The sequence below is a fragment of the Perca flavescens genome, chromosome 12, assembly GCF_004354835.1.
Source record: "Perca flavescens isolate YP-PL-M2 chromosome 12, PFLA_1.0, whole genome shotgun sequence".
Taxonomy (NCBI): domain Eukaryota; kingdom Metazoa; phylum Chordata; class Actinopteri; order Perciformes; family Percidae; genus Perca; species Perca flavescens.
Window position 1 is genome coordinate 3,097,183 of NC_041342.1, and position 25,829 is coordinate 3,123,011.

At 44.6% G+C, this 25,829-nt stretch overlaps 1 protein-coding gene across 1 annotated transcript in view; it reads left to right on the top strand.

Moving 5' to 3' along the window:
* LOC114565155 (contactin-associated protein-like 4) overlaps window positions 1–25,829 on the top strand; it is a 160,646-nt gene that overhangs the window by 67,873 nt on the left and 66,944 nt on the right. Inside the window, exons 4-8 of the mRNA XM_028593043.1 lie at window positions 12,061–12,208; window positions 13,441–13,644; window positions 21,452–21,627; window positions 21,770–21,910; window positions 23,799–24,069. Of these exons, the coding sequence (XP_028448844.1) occupies window positions 12,061–12,208; window positions 13,441–13,644; window positions 21,452–21,627; window positions 21,770–21,910; window positions 23,799–24,069 (940 nt within the window). The remainder of the gene's footprint in view (window positions 1–12,060; window positions 12,209–13,440; window positions 13,645–21,451; window positions 21,628–21,769; window positions 21,911–23,798; window positions 24,070–25,829) is intronic.

A 25,829-nucleotide genomic window follows, 5' to 3' on the forward strand; every position in this document is an offset into this window, starting at 1 on the left:
GCTTGTGGTTGTATTTTCATACGCTTCGTGGATCTGATTGGTTGATTTGGCCCGTCTATCACCAACATAGGTGATAGACAGATGGTTCATCCAATCAGCTAACCAGTATCTCCGCCCCTTCCCAAAAGTTCTCCAACGGAAAGTTCCCAGATGGATATGCCGAGCAAATGCGAAGCAATCCACCTGGTGGAGTTGGGTTATACCTGTGTATACATGGATATGTGAATTCACTGTAACTCTTTTACTAAATGTTAACATTCAATCTCCATCAGTAAAACAATAAGGAAATAAACTCTTTGCCAACAATCATGACTTTGTAACTCATGAATGTATAATAATTGTAATCTTATAACAGACCATGAATTTACTATTTTTCTAAGTTGAATGTATTGTCTTTTAACTTATCACACTGGCAGGCAGACATTATAGGTATACATTTATTTAAAAACAATATAGATTAAGAGCATAATATACTGTAGATGGGGCCAATCACAGGACAGCAGTGGTGTAGTCTAATGTATTGTAGTGGTTCTACTGTACTGTATATAAATGTATTGGCTTATATATATATGGGCCAGAATCTGCCTTTGGGGGAGGGGGGGTCTGGGTGTCCTCCCCCAGGGTTATTTTGAGCATCAAAGACTTCATTTCCTGCATTTGGACACACTTGTATGCACCAATTTACGGTGGAAATACTTTATTTAGCCTATGCCAAGAAGTTGTTGCGTGTCATTGGGCCTTTTTAAGTGGGTATATGGAAATCCTGGAGCTTTCTTAGTGGGTATACTGCATATAGCTGCATATCACGTAGACTACACCACTGCAGGACAGTAAAAGTCTATTTATTTTTAAATAGTGTGAGACAGAACCACCTTTAGTACTGTTACGTGAGTGCACAAACAGTACTGTACTGTAGGTAGAGTATCATGTAGTCTTTCTCCTTGACGTTCCACTTCCGGGATTGCTCTGGTGCCTTTTCCTTCCTCTTTCTTTGTGTTGGCGTTCTAACCTCAGGTGTATTTGTGAAGACTATGGTTAACTGCTCCTCGGATCTCTGTAGGGTAAATCCAGACAGCTAGCTAGACTATCTGTCCAATCGGAGTTTTACTATTTTACAGTGGCTCCGTGCGGAGCTTAGCACCGCCCAAGACCACTGTGATTGGTTTAAAGAAATGCCAATAAACCAGAGCACGTTTTTCTCCTATCCAGGAATGCTGTGTGGACTAGCCAGACCTTCTTCCGCACCGCAGCGCGTGGATGGTCTGGCAAAGCGAGACTAAGTAATAGATGTAAAATAGATAATAGATAACAGGCAATACATGTTCATTGGAGCATATTGTTCTACACCCACAGCCATGCTACGTGTGGGTGTGATGTTTAGCAGTGATGGTCTGCAGGGATCAGCCCGTCCTGAGGAGATAATCACAGACATCAGGAGCCTGTGACTCCTTATGAATAATGGATGAACCAATGAAAGAGCTCTGCTGACTGTGCCGACCTTTTGCCAAAACACTTACGCTGCTGTTGATGGACACAGAGCGGGACAGAGAGGGGCAGCCGAGCGTCACTATCCCGGCTGAGGATGAGCGGTGCAGCCTGGAGCACGCACCCCCACCCTCCACCTTGCCCCCCGCCCCCCCTCCTCCTCAATAGCATTTAAAGCTACAAACACAGAAATGGCACAGCCTAAGTAAAGCTCATTGTGGGACTGGCTCTAGTGGCTGTAATTCTTCACCAAGGCTGAATTTCGGCAAAGAGACTTCAGATGCAGTATTAGGGGACCACTAAGGTCTATATAAAAGAGACTTCACATACAGTATTATGAAAACAATTTTGCAGTTTTATGCGTATGTGCCGAAATATTTCTCGGTTTTCCTACAGACTAAACAATGGAGATATGACACGTTAATTTGTGAGCTTCAGAGGTGCTGGCAGTCTGACTTTTTTACCTTTAGATGAAGTCGGATTAGCTGTTTGACCCTGTTTCCAGTCTTTATGCTAAGCTAAGTTAGCCAGCAGCTGGTAGTAGCGTACAGACATGAGAGCGGTATCGTCACAGCTTTAAGCCTGACACAGTTATTTATGATAGCTTCCTGGCTGCCAAATGTCAATACAAAAAATTTCAAATCAGAGGTGATGCACACAACATGATGGAAATGTAAGTGACTGTGAATTTATTTTGTCATTTTGTGCTAATTTAGTGTCAAATTCAAACAGGGACATTTTCATTCAGCTACTGTAGCTAAAGAGCTAATAACAATGTGATCTGCAGCAGTCTTTGGGTTGAATAAAAAGAAAAAAAAGCAGTGTGACAATTACCTAAACCACACGTCATGAATAAAATATTGTTCAGAGTTGCAGTCATACATCATGTTAGAAGGATGTGCTGCAACTTTAAACTATTAATTAATGTCAGCTTTTGTGTGGAGCGCTTATAGTCCAGTTGGGTAGTGCACATATTAAATAATACCGTTACCAAGGTGATAAAAACACCAAATTTTACATGAAGCTTCTTTAGGATCTCCTGAATGATTTCAGCCAATGGAGCCTAGCTGAAATATTGAAATTTAGTGTCAAAACACTTAAAAGAAATCAGTTTTTTGTAGTAAGTAAAACTTTTAAGGGTAATGGCCTTTTAAGACCACTGAATAAGCTTCCTTTTGTTAATTTGTGCTCTGGCCAGTAGATCTTCCAAATTATAAGTGTATAATATTAATTAATAGAGTGTCAAGACACCTTATACCTCAAAAAAATTCAAAAAGCCCTGTGTAATACAGGCAGAATTATGAAAAAGGCAGCAAAAATGCTTAAATGTTAAGAGATCTTGGTTTTCTCTTTTATTTTTCAATTCAACTAGGTCATTCATATAGCTATCTACTGAATTCATAGTTTGGTCATTAGTTTTATGTTAGGCTGCATCACATCACATTAAATCCTATTTGTGTGTGACAGTAAATAGATAGATGTACTTTCAGTTATTTTGGTTTCCTATTGTAGACATGTTGCAGGTCAGAATGTCTTGATTCATTCATTCTTTTATGATTACATAACATTAGTTTCTGAGACTTTAACATGGAGCTGAACTGGGCTCTATGTATTATTTGCCAGAAAGACACCTCTGAACCCCTGAGGTGTCCCTTGCAGACACCAGGGACAAGTGGTGATAAATCTGATGCCCATAGATCATTTCTTGCTAATGTTGAGCAATTCAGGGCGATTGACAATCTTCCAACTAAACTCTATTTGGTGAATGATGAAACTGCTAGAAGTCTTGCTTCACATTCTGCTTCTTGGCATAGATCTTGCCACCTAAAGTTTAACAATTCAAAGCGTATGAAAGCGACAAAGAAAAACGTGCGGAATGCTGTTGAATCTGGAGGGGGAAAGCCAATGATACGCCAATGACTAGATGTTCGAAGGTACTTCTTCTGTGAGGGTGGCATAGATCAAGGTGCTCTCCATTAAGTATCAACATTTGATACTGACAGGAATATCTGAACCATGATCACTGAATTTAAGGACACAAGGCTTATTGGAGGAGATTTAATTGCAATTGAGGCAAAATACCATTTACCATGCCTTGGAAAGCTGAGAAATCGCTACCGTAGTAAGAGTGACCAATGTCCAGAAAACATAGATGAAAAAATGAATGAGTCTCACGCTTTCATTGAACTTCAGGACTACATTGAAAAATGTGTTGATCCTGGAGTTCTTCTCTTTATGCTATCTGAGCTCCACTCTTTGTATGTAAATCGACTTCAGGAACTGGGTGTCAGGAAGCAAGTCAACCCGACCAGAATGAAAAATAATTTGCTTCAACGCTTTTCCAGATGGCTCTGAGTAGAGACCCCCTCACCCCATACTCCCGCAGCACCTCCCACAGTATCTCCCGGGGGACCCGGTCATACGCCTTCTCCAAATCTACAAAACACATGTAGACCGGTTGGGCATACTCCCAGGCTCCCTCCAGGATCCTTGCGAGAGTGAAGAGCTGGTCCGTTGTTCCACGACCAGGACGGAATCCGCATTGTTCCTCCTCAACCCGAGGTTCGACTATCGGCCAAACCCTCCTTTCCAGCACCTTGGAGTAGACTTTACCAGGGAGGCTGAGAAGTGTGATACCCCTATAATTGGCACACACCCTCTGGTCCCCCTTTTTAAAAAGGGGAACCACCACCCCAGTCTGCCACTCCTTTGGCACCGTCCCAGACTTCCACGCAATGTTGAAAAGGCGTGTCAACCAGGACAGCCCCTCCACACCCAGAGCCTTGAGCATTTCTGGACGGATCTCATCAATCCCGGGGCTTTGCCACTGTGTAGTTGTTTGACTACATCAGTGACTTCCGCCTGGGAAATCGACGACAATCCCCCATTATCCTCCAGCTCTGCCTCTAAGATAGAGGGCGTATTAGTCGGATTCAGGAGTTCCTCAAAGTGCTCCTTCCACCGCCCTATTACCTCCTCAGTTGAGGTCAACAGTGTCCCATCCTTACTGTACACAGCTTGGATGGTTCCCCTTCCCCTCCTGAGGTGGCGAACAGTTTTCCAGAAGCACTTTGGTGCTGACCGAAAGTCCTTCTCCATGTCTTCTCCAAACTTCTCCCACACCCGCTGCTTTGCCTCTTTCACGGCAGAGGCTGCAGCCCTTCGGGCCCTTCGGTACCCTGCAACTGCCTCCGGAGTCCTCCGGGATAACAAATCCCGGAAAGACTCCTTCTTCCGTCGGACGGCTTCCCTGACCACCGGTGTCCACCACGGTGTTCGTGGGTTACCGCCCCTTGAGGCACCTAAGACCCTAAGACCACAGCTCCTCGCCGCAGCTTCAGCAATGGAAACTTTGAACATTGTCCACTCGGGTTCAATGCCCCCAGCCTCCACAGGGATGCACGAAAAGCTCCGCCGGAGGTGTGAGTTGAAAGTCTGTTGGACAGGGGCCTCCTCCAGACGTTCCCAATTTACCCGCACTACATGTTTGGGCTTACCAGGTCTGTCCAGAGTCTTCCCCCACCCTCTGACCCAACTCACCACCAGATGGTGATCAGTTGACAGCTCTGCCCCTCTCTTCACCCGAGTGTCCAAAACATACGGCCTCAGATCAGATGAAACGATTATAAAATCGATCATTGACCTTGGCCTAGGGTGCTCTGGTACCAGGTACACTTATGAGCATCCCTATGTTCGAACATGGTGTTTGTTATAGACAATCCATGACTAGCACAGAAGTCCAACAACAAACAACCACTCTGGTTTAGATCAGGAGGCCGTTCCTCCCAATCACGCCTCTCCAGGTGTCTCCATCATTGCCCACGTGTGCGTTGCAGTCCCCCAGCAGAACAATGGAGTCCCCCCACTGGAGCCCCATGCAGGACTCCAGTCAAGGTCTCCAAGAAGGCCGAATACTCCGAACTCCTGTTTGGTGCATATGCACAAACAACAGTCAGAGTTTTCCCCCCACAACCCGCAGGCGTGGGGAGGCGACCCTCTCGCCCACGGGGTAAACTCCAATACAGCGGCGCTCAGCTGGGGGCTTGTGAGTATCCACACACCCGCCCGGCGCCTCACACCCTGGGCAACTCCGGAGAAGAAAAGAGTCCAACCCCTATCCAGGAGTATGGTTCCAGAACCAAGACTGTGCGTAGAGGTAAGCCCCACCAGATCTAACCGGTAGCGTTCCACCTCCCGCACCAGTTCCGGCTCCTTCCCCCACAGAGAGGTGACGTTCCACGTCCCCAGAGCCAGCGTCTGCCGCCCGGGTCTGGTCCGTCGAGGCCCCTGACCTTCACTGCCACCCATGTGGCATTGCACCCGTCCATCCAATCTCTGTATGACCAAAGTGAGAGCTGTGTCCGGGTTCTCGGTAGTAAGTCGGACTCGTTTCAGGTGAGGGTTGGCCTCCGCCAGGGCTGCGCTTTGTCACCAATCCTGTTTGTAATATTTATGGACAGGATATCGAGGTGTAGTCGGGGTGGGGAGGGGTTGCAGTTTGGTGGGCTGGGGATCTCATCGCTGCTCTTTGCAGATGATGTGGTCCTGATGGCATCATCGGCCTGCGACCTTCAGCACTCACTGGATCGGTTCGCAACCGAGTGTGAAGCGGTTGGGATGAGGATGAGCACCTCTAAATCTGAGGCCATGGTTCTCAGCAGGAAACCGATGGAATGCCTTCTCCAGGTAGGGAATGAGTCCTTACCCCAAGTGAAGGAGTTCAAGTACCTTGGGGTTGTGTTCGCGAGTGAGGGGACAATGGAGCGGGAGATTGGTCGGATAATCGGCGCAGCGGGTGCGGTATTGCATTCAATCTATCGCACCGTTGTGACGAAAAGAGAGCTGAGCCAGAAGGCAAAGCTCTCGATCTACCGGTCAGTTTTCTTTCCTACCCTCACCTATGATCATGAAGGCTGGGTCATGACCGAAAGAACGAGATCCAGGGTACAAGCGGCCGAAATGGGTTTCCTCAGGAGGGTGGCTGGCGTCTCCCTTAGAGATAGGGTGAGAAGCTCAGTCATCCGTGAGGAGCTCGGAGTAGAGCCGCTGCTCCTTTGCGTCGAAAGGAGCCAGTTGAGGTGGTTCGGGCATCTGGTAAGGATGCCCCCTGGGCGCCTCCCTAGGGAGGTGTTCCAGGCACGTCCAGCTGGGAGGAGGCCTCGGGGAAGACCCAGGACTAGGTGGAGGGATTATATCTCCAACCTGGCCTGGGAACGCCTCGGGATCCCCCAGTCGGAGCTGGTTAATGTTGCTCGGGAAAGGGAAGTTTGGGGTCCCCTGCTGGAGCTGCTCCCCCCGCGACCCGACACCGGATAAGCGGACGAAGATGGATGGATGGATGGATGGCTTTCCAGATGTACAAGAACAATTCGATGGAAGGAATACAGTTCTTGTCGTTGAGGAGGGCATGAGAAATATGCTAAGGAAAGCTCTGAGGAAGAGAGATTTTGATTTTGACTCTCATCCTGGCAAAAGCTGTGAAGAGTATTAGAAATGACATATTCAACCATACAGGCTTCAAAATCAATGGCTCCTTCCCAGAAAGATGTCAAGAAACCTCACTTCCTACAAACCTAAAGTCTCTTATCTCGATGATAATGAATGGCTCCAACTTGAAAGATCAAGACAAAATGTGAGTCTCAGGCTCGCCTCACAATGGGACAAGGCATTCTTTATAACACAAAGAAAAGGGCAACACCCACTCCAGAAGCAAGCAACTGGTCCAGCAATTAAACCAAATGGGTATTAGCATTTCATATGACAGTTGATGGTGTTGTGGTTCCAGCTTGTCTCCGGAAAGGGCTCTTCACAGTTGGTGGCCTTGATAACCTTGACTATGACAGGAGGCAGCTACAGGATACAGAGGTTGGGATATTGTATGGGATACATACATCTCGGACAGTTTGAAGGAGTCCACGCGTCAAAAGAGAGGTCAAGGTGTACGCAGGAAAGTGTCTGGCCAAACAAAGCTGCCAGGAAATTGGATGGATTTCCTACGTGATCCAATGAATAAGAAAGAGCTTTTTGCCTTTCTGAAATCTAAGACTGAAGAGTTCAACTGGCCCCCAGAAAAATCTCTGTATATCACATCAGGGCAAGCTGTATCTTCCTTTGGTTCCAGCAGCACCGTGAGCAGTTGCAATCATGAAGAGGCAGACACACGGATTGTGGTTCATATACAGCATGCCCTGGAGCAAGGAGCAAAAGCTGTCCATGTGCGTACTGTGGACACTGATGTCATTGTGATTCTTGCAGGTTTATTCCATGAATTACTTGTGACTCAACCTTTGACTGACATCTGGGTGGCTCTTGGCATGGGCAAAAAGTACAAATTTTACCATATCAATAGCATATGTAAAAGTCTTGGTAAGGACAAGTCTCAAGTAGAGCTGGGCAATATATCGATATCAATATATAGATTTTGGATATTGTAATATTGTAATATGGCATAAGTGTTGTCTTTTCCTGGTTTTAAAAGCTCCATTACAGTAAAGTGATGTACTTTTCTGAACTTACCAGACTGTTCTAGCTGTTCTATTATTTGCCTTTTCCCCACTTAGACATTATGTCCACATTACTGATGATTATTTATCTAAAATCGACGTGTGAAGATACTTTGTTAAAGCACCAATTATCAACCCTAGAATATCGCCACAATATCAATATTGAGTTATTTGGTCAGGAATATCGTGATATCTGATTTTCTCCATATCGCCCAGCCCTAGTCTCAAGCACTGTTAATGTTCCATGCCTATTCAGGGTGTGATAACACATCTGCTTTCATTGGGAAGGGTAAGAAGTCAGTTTGGCAGGCCTGGCAGGCCTGGCAAGCCACTGAAGTATTTGCTTCTCTTGCCAGAAATCGATTCCAAAAATGAGATGCTGCTTCATGGCAGTTCCAAAAGCTTGAAAGACTGACTGTCATCTTGTATGACAAGTCCAAGCTCCACATGTTGCAAAGTTTTTTCAGAGGGCTCGTAGGCCAAAATTACACTATAGACCCTAAGGAAACACCATGCAAAATTTGGTGCTTTTATCACCTCGGTAACGGTATTTTCACTACGCCACCAGAATATTATTCATGAAGGAATCAGTAAGACGGACAGTGGAGGCAGCGAGGCATCACCTCCTGGTACACAGCACTCTTCTTCACCGTTCTCCCACCGCACAAGTTGGACTTGTATTTGTGTCTGTGGTGATGCTACATGGTTTAGTATGCAGACACAGGAATACTAAGTAGTTGTGTTTGTGTAGAAAGAAAACCCAGTGATAAATCATGTCAGCACAGAGAGACAGTTCACCTGCATGTTCCCACTGGGCATTATATTTCCCCCTTTCTGGTCTATATATCCCTGCCTGTGCTGAATTATTTGTATCCCCGGTGGGGACAAAATGTCACAAATAGACCATTATATACCTAAAATAGAAGTATTTTAAACTGAGTAAAGCGCTTTTTACTTGAACAGTCTATAGTGCCATAGAACGCTAAAATCCAACCTGCAGTTGCTGGTTGGATTTAGCCGCTACAGAGCTCCGGGACGCCGGCTGCCAGCGGCAGTTGTTTAGCCGCCAAAAGGTGACTGTGAGCTGGGTACAGGCACCGCCAGATGGCGACCCTTTCAGGGAGTGGAGTTTAGCGAGAAAAAGTGAGCATCATGCGGTGAAAACAGAAATGAACAGTTGTTTCCTGGGTGAAAGTATTTAGCTTTTGCAGCAGAGTGATCTCTGCTCTCCGGCTTGAAAGCGCTGTATTTTCCATTGAATATTGAATTGCATGTAAGTATTTGGCATGCCTGGCCGAATGGCACTATATCCATGGTATTGCAAGGGGGATTTCATTCTTGCATGTCTTGTTTTGTTGTGCATGATCAACAAACACCCCCTCTCTTTTTTTCACAAATCGCACTCTGGTTATTACACACCGTGTGCATGGACATTTATCCAGCGTAAAGCCAAATGTGTTCCAGCGGTGCAGAGAGAATCTTTTGATTAGAAGGCAATTTCCTCACATGGAGGGAATCCAGCTAATCTGAGCACCGAGGATTGTCTCCAAGGGAGAGCAGAGAACGACTTCTCACGGCTTAAAAACATGTTGATCTGACGCTCTGCATTAAACTGAGCACGATGCCACGAATGTCACATTTCAAAGTGTTTCCCGACGTCTGTGCATTTGTCGGCCGAGCTTACCGAGTCCGTCAGAGGAGAAAGTTAAAGGCAGAGCTGCTGGATCAACCACAACACATTTTATACTCTTCTTCTGCTTTCAGCATAGAGGCCTGAATAACTTTTTCCCCACTTCTCTCTTCTTCTTTTTTTTACTTTGAGGGGAAGATACATGTCACTTTTGCATATTTCTTTGTATAAAATAATGCTTGTAATTGTTGGCCGATGGCCCCCTAGAGTGAAGGATGAGATGGCTGGCAATTAAAACTTGGGGTCCAGACACAAAACTATTATAAGATTATTATAAAGTGACACAACACAACATCTCTCTTCATCATATAAAGGCTCTCCTCTCTCATGTTTACCGGGGAGTTAATAACTTCATTTTGTGTCTAAGCTTTTTTTGGGCAGTGGGAGAGCCAGTTAACCTGCATGTCAACTTCACGGGAGTACTGTAATTAGGACTGATAGCCTGATGGGAGCGATGGAAAGAGCGATTAATCAGGCATTAAGCATTCAGCCCATCAGTTTACACTTTATATTCCAGATTTTGCAGAACAATTGTATTTTTAATGCAGAAGAATATATGAAAACTAGAAGGGCACTCATCGCTAGCGTTAGCCTTAGCCAACTCCTTCACCACTAATGGAGCGAGCTGGAAAATCAAACTGTTCCAGAACCCCGTGGGGAGGATGACCACAACATCATGGCCACCAACACAACTCAGCAAAGATTGTTCTTGCTCGGGCTTTAACTTCTGGATATTCGGCAGCGTTGCCACAACGGACCAAATGGCTTTGCTCGAAAAATGAGCAACCCAATCTCACGGCAGTTCGTGAAATGGTCACGTAATTTAATCTAATAATTTGTGTACACGGATACGTTTATCTCGTTACTTTATGTTAGTACGTAAACTGCTGTATTAAGAGCAACTACGGTAGCGAGTAGCATGAAAGGCCGAAAATCTGCATAGGGAGGTTGGTTGGGGGTGGATGGGTCAAACAACACAGGACTTTCACCCCGAAGACCGGGGATTGTGTCCCACGTGTCACGTTTCCTAAACCCTACCATCCCATTCTTCTTTTACTGAACCCAACCGTCCCGTTCTTCTACCGGGGATCGTGTCCCGCGTGTCACGTTTCCTAAACCCTACCGTCCCGTCCCGTCTCCTTTTACTAAACCCAACCGTCACACCCATGTCGCGGAATTTTCGGCGATCGTGTTTACTTCACGGCCAGCTGACAGAAAGAATCGTGCTGTGATCAAGAAACCCGACTGACAGAAAGAATCGTGCTGTGATCACGAAAGATGCTTCCCATTGAAATACATTAGTTAAAAAAACGTGCTGACCATCACGAAAAAAAACTAGATAAACGTGTCCGTGTACAGGAATCAACAGATTATAAATTATGTGACCGTTTCATGAACTGCCTTGACACTGCCTTGACACTGGGTTGAAATGAGTGACCCGATTAATCAATGATCAAAATAGATGAATTTTTGAATATTTTACTAATCACTGAGTCGATCTAACAATTTGTATATGAAGAATGGTAAGTCTATCATCTGAAGAGAATAAAATAATAAATGATAAAATAATAAAATTAAAATAACGGAGTGGGAGCTGGAAATTTGAGGGGGAAAAAATGGAAAGATGTCACAAAAGACGTCTCAAAAGACTTGGCTAAGGTGGAAAAGTCGGTGTACCGCTAGCCTCGCATTGCCAGACATACAGCCACATACGTTGCAATCATTGCCCATTCATGCCCAGCTAAGCTAAACTTACTACCTACAGCAGTAACTGAGTGCTTCTTCCAAAGCCTCTGCCAAATAGCCTCGGGAAGGAACTTGTTTTGGTGGAACATGTGTACGTTCAAAAGTAGTTTTAGTCGTGCAAAAGAAAACTCAGATTGGACAGATAGTCTAGCTAGCTGTCTGGATTTACCCTGCAGAGATCTGAGGAGCAGTTAACCATAGTCCTCACAAATCCACCGGAGTTTAGAACGCCAACACAAAGAAAGAGGAAGGTGAGGGAAATCCGGCCGAAAAGATCATTTTCATACAAGAAACAAACTTAAATGTCATATTTCCATCATTTTCATTTTCCACATTGTTTCTCCACCATTTCAGGTTTGAATGGAGCTTTTTTAATTACGCCACCTCTCCGTGCAATGGTTTATTGGCACCGGCTTGAGAATTAGCGCCAACTGTTTATCTTGATGCCCTTAAGCTCCTAATCTTCACATTACAGTAATAGATGGAAACACACAGTAATTTCACATTTTCATATGCAGATTTTTTTTGGAAACTCATTTCAAATTTGCGATATGTTTGGATCGAAACCTGACTAACGGGCTCAAAGTGAATTTACAAATCACAAATAAACAAACTTTATGTTTTTTGTGTTTTCAGTCTTTTCCAGGGAACAGTAATGCAGACAGCGTGGTTCAGTACAAACTGCAGCAGCCGGCGATCGCTCACTTCCTCCGCCTCATTCCTCTGGACTGGAACCCCAGCGGGAGGATCGGACTCCGGCTGGAGACCTACGGATGTCCTTATAGTAAGCCTTTTCATTTCAACCGGCATGATAAGACTCATTCAGGCTTTTTTTTATAAGAATGGACATTTGCTGGCACACTTACTGTAAGGGCGGTCTATATCACACCTAGGCTTACCTAACCTGCTCTGGAGCAGGCATGTGAATATGTTGAGTGCTGTTTCACAAAATTCAAAACAGCTTCATTACTCCTCATTTTGCCAAGAATAAAAAGTTGGGTTTTTTTTTGTATAAAGGCTACTAATCCAAAAATACGATGATGATTATGTGTGTGTGTGTGTGCATGTGTACCTGCGCGTGTGTGTGTGTGTGTGAACTTTTATTGGATTTCACATTGTTTTCACCCGTGCTATAAGTAAAGTAATTGTTGTGCTGTAGCTGAATACTTTATAATAATCTATACAGTAGCACCTTATGTTTTCTCGTTTCACAGTATTCACACTGTCAACACATCACTTATCACGTATTGTCTAATTGCTATGTATTTTTCACATTTCATCCAACTGGTGACAGCAATTTCAATACACTGTCAATTAATATTTTACTGAGGCGTAATGCACACCAGTGCCTGGATATGTGCACCTTTGTGGTCTTGTAAGCAGGAATATGTGTTCTCATTTCATTGGTAACTTGGTCCAAGTGCTGAGGGCCAGAGTGTGGAAAGAACACAATTTGCTTCCAAACGCAACAATTATTACATTCAGTGATATATATTTTCAACAACATGCAAGTTGGTCTAAAAACCGCTCTCTACTGTACTGTATGTAAAACAGCCTTTGGTCTAAAATTTCTTCCTACAAAAATGCCGGATGAGCACATCCCCAAACATATTGAACCCTCAGTGATTTACTCCTCTTCATCCCCTCCCACAACATATGGTTTGATTTGTCAGAAAGAGGCCTCTCTAAAGTTCTGTCCTAATACTGCCGAGAGCTCTTTTTGCATCTACTGTATGGAAAAACAAACTCTTGAACTAATTAGTTCTGCATAAGGTACAGTAAATGCATATGACAACTCTCTCAGCCACAGCTTTTGCATCACCACAGCTTGCCCAAATCCCCAGCTGGAGCAAAGGTACTTTAATCTGTTAACAATTCATCCAGGTGTGTCCGTTTCTTTATTTTTGTTTAAGGACCCCAAATTAGTATTGGTTTGAATGCTTCACTGCTTTTTTTTACAGCACAATGTCAAATACAGATATGACCATAAAGTCCTGACTCCTTATTGTCTTCCAGCCTCTTACGTGGTGAGTCTGGACGGCGGCAGCGGTCTGGTGTACAGGTTGAGTCCCGGGCCGAGGCGGGCGTCCGGAGATTCCGTCTCTCTTAAGTTTAAAACCCTGAGGAATTCTGGGACACTGCTGCACGCAGAGGGAGAGGGAGGACTCGGCCTCAGTCTGGAGTTAGAGAGAGGGAAGCTACTGCTGCTGCTCAGACAAGGTACAGCACATGATACACTGATTTCTACTGAATTCTACTTCTACAGAATCTGAGATCTATTCATAGAGACTGGCATCTACTACATTAGAGTATAACACAACAGTCTGTATTGACACCAGGTTTATCTGCAGAAGGATAGCACAAACAAGAAGGTTATATTTTTGACATCTCCTGTAGAAATATAAATGTAGCAGCAAAATCACATTTTGTCTCTTGTGACTCACTTTGTGGACCTATTGGCACAGACCATCTGCATAAGGTGCAGGGCAATATAAACCCCTCTGAGCTAACATGAGATTGGTTGTGGTTGGGTGAGATGGACGACACACACGCTGCCGCCTGATTGGTTTAAATTTTGGCTCACCCTCTGCCGCTGCATCTCTGTCTAGTTGCAGCCATGATGGATGGTCTCCGTTCACTGCAGCATGTGTTAGGGCCGGCCTCTGCCACACTTGATGCACGACTTACAGTCAGTGTGCGTGTGTGTGTGTGTGTGTGTGTGTGTGTGTGTGTGTGTGTGTGTGTGTGTGTGTGTGATTGGGGTTAAACCAGACGTTTCACTCCAACTCTCTCCAACCTTTCTTCCACCATCCCCTTGTCTTTCTCTTCATCTTTCCCGCTGTCTACCTCTTTGCCATCTGCTAAAGTCTCTCATCCATACACCCTTATCTTCCTTCCATCCATCTTTCGTACATCCTTTTGTCACGAGGTTCTCTTTAACTCTCATGAAACGACGGAGTCTCAAAGACAGAGGGCAAAACACATTAAGGAGAAATGGCTCACAAAGCAACATCGTTACATTAAAGGCCCGATGCAAAATACTGTAAATTACATTTTCTAATCCTTGTGCATAGTTATCTTAGCTTGGCTCCGCCCTCCTACGTACTTCCGCTCAATTTTCATTTTCCTTCAGTAATCCGTCTGGGTTTGCGGTATGTTCTTGGGTTTTCTCCGGTCAAATATTTGGCGGTCCAATCAGCGAACAGAGAGAGTGGCTGAGAACGATGACGTTGAGGTTGTAATTTGTAATTTGAGTTGTAGTTCCGTAATGGCGGCGGAGAAAGATGCGAGAGAAGCCATTCGGTCTGTTGTGGCAACGCTGCCGAATATCCAGAAGTTAAAGCCCGAGCAAGAACAATCTTTGCTGAGTTGTGTCGGTGGCCATGATGTTGTGGCCCTCCTCCCCACGGGGTTCGGGAACAGTTTGATTTTCCAGCTCGCTCTGTTAGTGGTGAAGGATTTGGCTAAGGCTAACGCTAGCGATGCTAAGCAGACGTCACGACCAAACGTTAGCGACTGGCTATGGCAGATCCAGAGTGTCTCTGGGCAGATCCAATAGTTTTACACTTCAACAGAGTACCCGCCTTCGAGGAAGTTAACACTTAAATAGCTAAATAAAATGTTTTCAAATGGCTTTTTTTAAAATTTTATTTATTTTTTTTTTCAATGGAGAGTGGCCAGACTCTCTGTACGAGAAATGAAACTGGTAGGACCAGGCTATAGTTATCTCTGGTTATATACCAAATACATTTCAAAATATATGCCAGCAAATGTGATTTGCAGTAGATAGCAAGAGCAACATCTTGGTTCAGAGGTGTAACGGCTCAGGAAAACCAGCAGGCTTGATGCCAAAAGCACAACTCATAGACAGACAGACGGGTTCAGATAAAAGTTCACTTTACTGACAGCCAAGGGCAGGTAGGCAGTCAAAACAGACAAACTTAAACAGGGGGAAGGCAGAAAAACATCAAACCGTGGATCAGGCAGAACAACAGCTGGAAAGCTTGGGGGGGGATACAAACTACACAATCTGGCAACTGACCGGGGCAAAGAGAGCTGCGCTGTGTCTCAAACGCGCACTTCTGTACTTACACTTGCTTGTTTGAGTACGTAGTGTGTTCACACTGACGAAGGGTGGCCACGTGCAGTGCACTGCGAGAACCCGGATGCTGCCCTCAAAGCGGCAAAAATGTCAAGTGTGGATTGCTGGACACTACTCTCCCTCAATGGTCGCCATCTTTGCTACAGAGCAAAAGCTACGGGACCACCAACGTATTTGCATATAAGCTGTAGTGGTACTACTACTATTCAAATACCTGAAACGCGGACGCTACAAATGTAATATACACAGGCTGGGTCATGACCGAAAGAATGAGATCCAGGGTACAAGCGGCCGAAATGGGTTTCCTCAGGAGGGGGGCTGCCGTCTCCCTTAGAGATAGGGTGAGAAGCTCAGTCATCCGTGAGGAGCTTGGAGTAGAGCCGCTGCTCATTTGCGTCAAAAGGAGCCAGTTGAGGTGGTTCGGGCATCTGGTAAGGATGCCCCCTGGGCGCCTCCCTAGGGAGGTGTTCCAGGCACGTCCAGCTGGGAGGAGGCCTCGAGGTGGAGGGATTATATCGCCAACCTGGCCTGGGAACGCCTCGGGATCCCCCAGTCGGAGCTGGTTAATGTGGCTCGGGAAAGGGAAGTTTGGGGTCCCCTGCTGGAGCTGCTGCCACCGCGACCCAACACTGGATAAGTGGACAAAGATGGATGGATGGATGGATGGATGGATGGATGGATGGATGGATGGATGGATGGATGGATGGATGACGGCGCAAATTGGGACAACGCTACCCTGTCATAATGCACGCACTGCACAAGTGTGCACACTGCACCACATGTAGTGCACTCACGGAAGTATCCAAATTGATCTAACAACGCTCTGTATTTTTCGTTACCAAGGCTAAAGACGCTCTAACTGCCGGTTCGCCGTGACTTTAAAAGCTAGGACACCTTAAACCGAGTCAGGGTCATTCTTATAGAGCTTGTCGCTTCACAGAAAGGCTAATCCATCTTAAAGGAAGGCTGTGTCATCTTAGAGTCTGTGTCATTGTAAAGAGAGGCCGCAGCTCAGTGAGAGGACGTTTCAAGCCGTTTGTTGAAATGGTAGAAGAGAGTTTGAGAGGAGCTCGGAACGTACACTGAAAAGAAATTCAGGCTTTCTTCTTCTTCTTTCCTCTTCTTCCTCAATCTTTGTCCCTTTTACTGCTCCCTTCTGTTCTAATCACTGTTGTTTGCAGACAGATCTCCCATTCTTCTATTGTTTCAGTATCACATGAGGCCCTTTGCCTTTTTCAGCTGTACACGCTTCATCTATCTCGCCATGTTTTCTGCTTTCTCTTGACAGCTTGCTACCGCAGCTCTCAGCCCTTTTCTGGCCCTTTTCTCCTCCGCTGGATGCACTTCATCATTCTGCCTCTCATTATTTCTGTCTCTGCCTTTCTTCCCCTCTATTTCTTTTCTATCCCTCTCTCTCTCTCTCTCTCTCTCTCTCTCTCTCTCTCTCTCTCTCTCTCTCTCTCTCTCCCTCTCACTACATAGGCTAAGGTTACCAATTGTGTAAATTAGGTCATCTGCGTGTCATTGACCCTGGGCTCAGCATGGTTCGCTCTGCTCTGTTAACGCTATCACACCTCCAGGTCTGAACCCCCTTATTCTGCACTCAGAATAAAATCCAACAGGTGCGCTGCAGATTTAAAGATACATACAGTTTTTAATTTGAAATTAACCACAAATACAATGAAATATGCTAATATGTTAAATGTGTTTCTTTCCTTTTCTTCTAAATTAGAATTGGCTTATATTTAAGGTGTACAGTACAAGTACAAACATACAGAACATCGTGTGAGTTCTCATCTGCGGCATAACTGCATATAAAAATGAACAACGAAATGATACATTTTGCGGCACCTTTGGCTCGTCTTCAAGGCACCCACTTTGGGAACCACTGCTATATTTTTCGTCACATTTTGTGCTGCGCTTCTCCTTTGGAGTTTGGATTTGTGTCACTGTCATTTTGCTATTTTTCCAACATCTCTTTTAGTGTGAGATTGCTTTGCTGTAAAACCATCTGGGTCATTTTGTCTCTTTTCTGTTGGCGTTATCATCACTAGTGCAGTGCCCGTTTGGAATGGGCGATTGCTTGGCCTGTGGTATTGCTGCTTGTAGAATTCATCAAAACCAAATTGTACCCCAAAATTACTTACAGAAGGACCCCAAACCACTTAATATGCAACTCCCTTGTATACCCTACTACTGACTTACAGTGTAGGCTACGTCTACATAAGAGGAAGACATTGTACTACTGTATTTACCTGACAGAGAACGATGCAGATTCAGAATGTAATCACAAAATATCAGACAGTAATCAGCAGTGTTGGGAAAGTTGACTTTCTACATGAACTAGTTCAAAGTTCAGTTCACAAATCTTAAAGGAACACGCCGACTTATTGAGAATTTAGCTTATTCACCGTAACCCCCAGAGTTAGATAAGTCGATACATATCCTTCTCATCTCCGTGTGTGCTGTAACGCTGCCTGACGGTTCCAGAATTTGCTTAGCCTAGCACAGATCCTGCAGGTAACTGGTTCCAACTAGCCTACTGCTCCCAATTGTGACAAAAGTGACAAAATAACTCCAACATGTTCCTATTTACATGTTGTGATTTGTAGAGTCACAGCGTGTACAAAAAACAAGGTAACATGAGACACAGCCATCTTCTAACAGTAAACAAACTGGGAACTATATTCTTAGACAGGCTTGCTGCGAGCATATCACTCCGCCCAAGTACTATATTCTTCCGCCTGAGAATATAGTTCCCAGTTTGTTTACAGTTAGAAGACGGCTGTGTCTCATGTTACGTTGTTTTTTGTACATGCTGTGACTCTATAAATCACAACATGTAAATAGGAACATGTTGGTGTTATTTTGTCACTTATTCAGAGCAGTAGGATTGCTGGAACCATTCACCTGCATGTTCTGTGCTGGCCTGATGCCGCTGGAGCCGTCAGACAGCATTACAGCACACACGGAGATGAGAAGGGTATGTATGGACTTGTCTAACTCTGGGGGTTACGGTGAATAAGCTAAATTCCCAATAAGTCGGCGTGTTCCTTTAAAATGAACTAGTTCAGTTCATAGTTCATACTTCAAAATTTTGAACTAAGTTCACAGTTCCAAAAATGAACTTAGTTCATAGTTCTTTTTTTCCATCTGTTGCCGCGAGCTATTATTTTTCAAAATTATTGCCACAGCCCATATAGAACCACAGACAGCAATTATTTTATCAGTTTTAACACTGAAACTATGCGTCAGAGTTCATCTTCATATCCAATCAGTTCAACGTGCCGTTTCAGGTTTGCTGAGGATGTGACTGAAGTGGTCATGCTCCAGTGCATGACATCATTTTGATTATTCAAGCACACGATCCAAATCTCAACAGACAAATGAAAAACTGACATGATAAGAGATGTAGAACAAAGTTTGTATCAGCCTTGCTGCTGTCATCTGCCAATGCCAAGTGCATGCTGGGATACAACAAATGCAGATTGACAAAAGATAAGGCTTATGTATTTTGCTTTTGCTTAATAATGACAAACCGGCAAGTCATCTCACCCCACCTTCCTCATGAGATACAGACTTAGAAAGAGCAGACCCGACACAGTCTTACTGACCTATCAGTGTGCTGAAATATTGGCTTTCCCAAAGAGTGTTTACAGTCTGAAAATGATGTTTGCAGCTGGTTACAGTGACAGCAGCTCCTGATAAGAACCATCGCTGTCTTCCTACGAGACCAGATGTAGAGCCACAGTGAACAGCTGTAAGGAAACTGCAGACGACCCTATCTTGGACCTGGCGCAGCGCAAAGCCCGACGCATTTGTCTTTGCTAGTTTAAGACCGACGCAGTTGTCAATTTCCCGTCCATTACCCCTTGCGTTTAAATAGCAAATGCACCTGGGCGTGCTGGTCTTACAGGGAGGTGTGTTCAGGTGCATTCTGGGCGTATTGCTATCTTGAGGCAGCGGGAAGTGATCGCGCCATTGACCAACAAAAACCTGGTCTAAAGTCAATAGCGCAGCATTTTATTTGGTGCCATATATGATCTGCTCTCACGCTTTAATTTTACGCACGGGCAGATCAGTTTCTTCTCCTGAAAATCTCTCCATACTGCTTAACAAATCCTCCGTCATAATAGCAATGCGCCAAGATACAAACGCGCCTGGCTTTTAAAGGGAATGGGAGATGATCCTCTGATTGGTTTATTGCATGTTACGCACCTATGAATTAATGAAGACACGAAGTACAAAAACTTTGAACCATGCGCCTGGCGCACGGACCCTTTTTTCCACTGTTAAACTAGCAAAAGTGGATTCGTACACGCCCTAAACGAACATGCGCCAGGCGCTTCACGCCGTGCGCTTAGATGGTTAAAATAGGGCCCAGAGTTACTTTTATCGGAAAAAACAGAGAGTATTCGGTATAGGCTGGAATGAGGCAAACACTTCCAGTCTGTGTTTCCTCTACGGTACAATAATAATAAATGATGCAGTCATTTTTTCTTTATCCGTTATTTGTCTGATTTTGCCGAGCATGGAGTCTGATTTCCTGGGTTTTTTCGTAGAGCTCCAACTTCAGCAAAGAGTTAATATGACCAAAATATTTGCCTCATGACATGACACATTCATCCACCAAAGGTGAACTTTTATTTTTATTTTTGAGACCCTGTGACCTTTCTTCCGTGCTACCACCGCACAGAATTTTTCATATCTTCTGACCCGTTGCTTGTTAATATTTTCAGTGCACGTTCAGTCCTCCCAATTGGGAAGTAACCTATTGATTTCTGGTGACCCCGCATTACAATTCATACAACAATCTTGCTCAAGGACTCACTGACAGTAGGCTGCACGCAGAAGACAGTATTAGTTTCCCAAGGGTTTTCCCAAATGGTCCAATAAATAACTACTGACTGACCTGTCATGAACCTACATGTTCAATTATTGCTGTCAAAAATGCATGTTTAATAATCCTTTCCACCTGATGACCTCAATACTGGTAAAGAAAAGATAAACCACAGAAGGAAACAAAGACAAACAGCGACAAAGAAATGAAAAGAGGGGGCTCTGTATATTGATATCAATACCAATTCCTGCTTTCTCTTTTCAGACATGTAGCAAGTAATAAAAATCCTTAGGTCCTCTCCCTCTCTTCTCCACCTCCAACATCTGATTTCTGTTGAAGTCTTCCTCTCATATTGATCTCTCTGTCTCTCTTTCCACTCGTTCAGACTAATCAAATAACTCATCGCAATAAATGTGTTGACAGGACAGACTTCCCCTGTTATATGATGTCTACATCCTAGCTTTCTCTCCCTGGATGAAATTATTTATTTTTTTAATAAATTTTTCAGACAAATAAACCCTCTCATAAAATAGGCTGAAATATCTCAAATACATTTTTCCATCATCTTCCAAACTGTCGCTGTTTCTCTCTTTGAAGTATAAATTTTCTCTCCCTAAAGAATAGCTAATACATTTTTAATGGCTGACAGTGTATTCAGCTCTTTCTATAGTTTCTATCGTCTCTCAGCAGAAACTAGTTTCTCCTCCAGTACTTTGGGGGATGCTGAAATGGATCCACTAATTTGGACCGGCATTGTGCTCATCTATCATTAATGATGGCTCCCCATGTTTCTGCTGCAGTTCTCCATATTTGGGCACTATCAAACATTTGGCTCCAGTTCTCAGTGTATGTATGCAGATACCCTGCAGTCCCTAATGAGATGAGAGATAGGCTGACATCGGCGTGCTCCCCTCTGTGGGAAACTGCGAAAATTAAAATATTCATCACAATAAAGAAGATTGTATTGGCCTAATGTTTACCTCTCTTTGCACCAGGTCAGGTAATGGAAAACTATCTTCATACTAAGATCTGGAAATCCCATTTTTATACTTCCTTCACTTCTCTCTCCACCGCTTCTCTTCCAGGTAGGACTTCGACCTCTGAACCCCGGCTCCTGGCTTCCCTCGGCAGCTTGTTAGATGATCAGCAATGGCACCATGTGGCGGTGGAGCGGCGCAGCTTTCACCTCAACCTCACTGTGGACAAACACACCGAGAGGGTTCAGATGCCTGCAGAGTTCAGCCACTGGGACATCCAGCAGGTGGGATGAAACACAGCGAAACCATTCCACATACACACTAATACACCCAGACTTTTTATGCAGTCAGAAAGCTGGAACTCGGACCCACAGGAAGGATAGAAATTGCATTTTTATTTGTATGTGTCTTCCTGTCCCCATACAGCTGCGTGTCGGGGCAGTCCAGATCTCTCAGAAACCAGAAGTCTCCAAGAGGAACTTCCACGGCTGCCTCGAAAACCTGCAGTACAACGAACTCAACCTGATGGAATTAGCTAAACACAAAGACCCCCACGTTACTGTGGTGGTAAGTTCATTTAGCTCAACACAATCACCTGCACTTAGGTCAGTTTCTTCTGACGCACGTACAGCATCAATCGTTGGACGAGTGCTTCTGAAAACAAAGGACCGCATCCTATTGTGGATCAAATATTCTGCTGGGTGGTTTTTTTAGAGCTTGTTTTTCAACCCGTTCTCATTCCCAACTCGTAAAAGACGTTTGGTCAGTGGCTCTCAGCCACCGTTACCGTCAGATACCGACGCAAAAATATTTATAAGCATGGAACGCACCGGGCAGAGCAGCAGCTCGACCGTGGCCCGGTAAGATGATCTAGCATCACGTAAGAGCGACAACGGTACCGAGTAGATGGAAAGACCGAAAATCTGCGTAACGAGGTTGGATTGGGGTTGGTGGATGGGTCAAACAAAACAGGACTAACTTACTAACTAAGAGACCGGTGGTTCGTCACCCGTTTTTGTTCCGCATGTCACTGGAACGTACGTTTTGTAGCAACACCCACGATCTTTTCTTAAACCTTAACGTCCCGTTCTTGTGTGACGTCAGTTAAACGTATGTTCCGACCCAATTCATCTAAAAGTGACGCCAAGAGTACCGACCGAGCGCATCTGAAAATGACGCGAAAGGGCTAGACGCTAAAGGAGACTTTTTGCGTCAGTAACAAACGCCAAAGGCACATGACCAAGCGTGGCTTCACGATGTGCTGGGAGTCAGAATGTGTTGTTTTTTGTGACTCATAACCCATTTTTTAACAAAGTGCATGAATAACCACAGACCAGAATGTACATCTTTAGGGTTATCTTTAGGGTTATGGTTTTTTGTGCGCACTGTGGTCTGCTTGTTGTTCCGGATGCTGCTGCTGATGCTAAATGAGCTGCTGACTGGTTAACGAAGCCAGGACAAAGGACTGCAAACAGCTGATTAGACTCTCAATAATGCCTCCTCGCGTCTTGGCCATTAGGACCTTCAGATGCTTCTACATTCAAGATGAGTGGAAGTTCCTCCCGGCAGAGGCTGCGAAGCGTTCCGGCAGGGAGTAATACATGCCCTCTCATTACAGGAAAGGCCCAGGCAGCGAGTAAAACATGAATTCTTGGTAAAGAGGTTCAGAGGTTTCACATGCATGGCTAACGATCTAATAGAGGCAATTTAATGTCGGTGCTGCGGCTCTTAAGTTACTCGCCACAAACTTATGATCTCATTTAACACAGACAGTAAATGGTGCTTTATATGGCTCTGTGAGGGCTCGTTAACACAAAGAGCATCAGAGTGGGGGCGAAGGAGGGTTGGTGCGTCGGTGCCGTAGCCCTCAGGCGTTTTGAGGATTTTCAAGTTAACTTTTTAATTTGTGTTGTGCAGCAGCACAGCCCCCCCCCTCTTAACAATACTTATTGTACAACACTTTAACAGCTCCACAAAGGGCTTTTAGATTTCATCTGTGTTTCCGGAGCATTATAAAGATAACGGGGTGATATTCCCAGCAGAGAGCTGGGACTGCAATATATTACTGCTGCAGCCTTAGCAACGGACCTGCTGTCATTGCCGCTACTCAAAACAATGGGCCGCAATGGAGATGTCAAGATATCGCAGGTACTGGGCTTACTGTATGCTCGCTTTCATTTTCATTCTCTATCTCTTTTACCTCCGCGCTAGGTGACCTTGGTGTTTTCAGTCTGCTTTCCTAATCTTATTCCGAGCCTTGCTGTTATCATTATGGTAATACCGGTGTCCTCTTAAGGAGACTTGCTGATGAGATCATTGGGACAGAGGTCACACATCGGCACGCCCTTTGCAACTGATTAATATTCATGTTTGATGTTGTTTTTATCTCTCCAGTAATCATGTTTCTGTGCCGCCTCCTCTCTCTATCTCTCCACTCTGCATCTATCTCTCTCAGGGCAATGTGACCTTTTCATGTGCTGAGTCACTTTCCGTCGCCGTGACATTCCCCGGCCCCCAGAGCTTCCTCCTGTTGCCGATGACGGCGGCGGCGTCCTCGTCCGGGGGCGTGTCCGTTGGGTTCCAGTTCAGGACGTGGAACAAGGCGGGGCTTCTGCTCACCTTTGAGCTGCCTCAGGAAGGGGGCGTGGTCTGGCTGTACCTGAGTGAGGCCAGACTGCGGCTACAGATCCATAAGGCTGGCAGGGCGCTGCTGGAGCTCAATGCAGGTCAGTCTAACTGCCTATAGGATTCATTTCTAACCACTAACAGTGAAGTTAAGTTGTTACTCTTACATGGATATTGAGTCATTACTGTGTTAGTCTATATCTACTACCTTCCATGGGATTATTCAGGTGCTGCTGGAAATTTCGCCATATGTCCTTCTTTTCCGTCACCTTCCTCTTTCTTTGTGTTGGCGTTCTAACCTCCGGTGGATTTGTGAGGACTATGGTTAACTGCTCCTCAGATCTCTGCAGGGTAAATCCAGACAGCTAGCTAGACTATCTGTCCAATCTGAGTTTTCTGTTGCACAACTAAAACAACCTTTGAACGTACACACATTCCACCAAAACAAGTTCCTTCCCGAGGCTATTTTGCAGAGGCACCGTGGCTCCGTCCGGAGATTAGCGCCGCCCAAGACGATTGTGATTGGTTTAAAGAAATGCCAATAAACCAGAGCACGTTTTTCTCCCTTCCAGGAATGCTGTGTGGACTAGCCAGACCTTCCTCCGTAGCGCTGTGGAGGAAGGTCTGGCAATGCAGAACTATTACTGTGTCAAACAATATGTGATTGAGACAAGTTAGTTACGTGTAGTTACCCCCTGTACTTTCATCACCACCTAATACCTAACTTGTAAAATAAACCGTAAATCAGGTGAATAAAAAGTATGAAATGGCCATCAGATTTTTCCAACATTGAATGTGCTAATCGTGAACACGGATTTTATTTAACAAACGTTAACCCCACAAACTAATGTAATATTGGTTCGTTAATGAGAATCCTTCTTAGCTTTGGAAGAAGCACTCAGTTACTGCTGTAGGTAGTAAGTTTAGCTTAGCTGGGCATGAATGGGAAATGATTGCGACTTATGTTAAAAGTAAATGAGCAGTGGCTTGTTACCTCAGTTGGTAGTGCAGGCACACATATGTAGAGTTTTTTTTTTCCTCCATGCAGAAGGTCCAGGGTTTGAGTCCGATCTGTGACGTTTTGCCTGCATGTCTTCCCCCTCTCTCTTCCCATTCATGTCTGAGCTGTCCTATCATTAAAGGCGGAAATGGCCATAAAAAATCTTTAAAAATAAATAAATAAAGCAGAGGAACACACTGTGTAAGCCATTCCTCAAACTTTTGCTCTTGTGGTTTTGGAAAAGCAATAAAAAAAGATACAACACTCAAACATCTTTGAATACCAATTATCACTCTAACTCCAGTCCCATGCAAGAGGAGAGCTTTAGCAAATGGTCAATTATATCCGTTTTGCTAATAGATTGGGGCTAAGGCTTTAACCAACAAGGGCATATAAGCATTTAAACATTTTTCTGTAACAATTACAATTAGTTCAAAAGTCCAATGTTTATCGGATAATCTATTACCCATATTACCAGAAGCTCTGGCCACACATCCACATCACTGTGGCAGAACACTGTGCAGCTGGAGGCACTGTAAGATGACTGGGGCGTGTTCTTGAGCAAAGTATTGTCAGTAAGAAAAATAGAGGAGATAATGAGATATTGATTTATTCCCTCAACTCCTAACAACATACAGATTCACAAGTCAGGCACAGCATTGCTGGTACTTGTTGCAGATCAATCACACAGAGGACGCAGGAAGTAAAGCAGTAAGTCAGTGTGGTCTGCACTTTCCTGCGTCTGATGGTTTTTGCAATCCATTTATACAAATGCAGGTCAAATCACTTTTCAAGTCTTGACTGCTAATATTCTTCTAAATACTGTTTCAGTGTGAGGAACACATGATTTTCGAGCTGTTT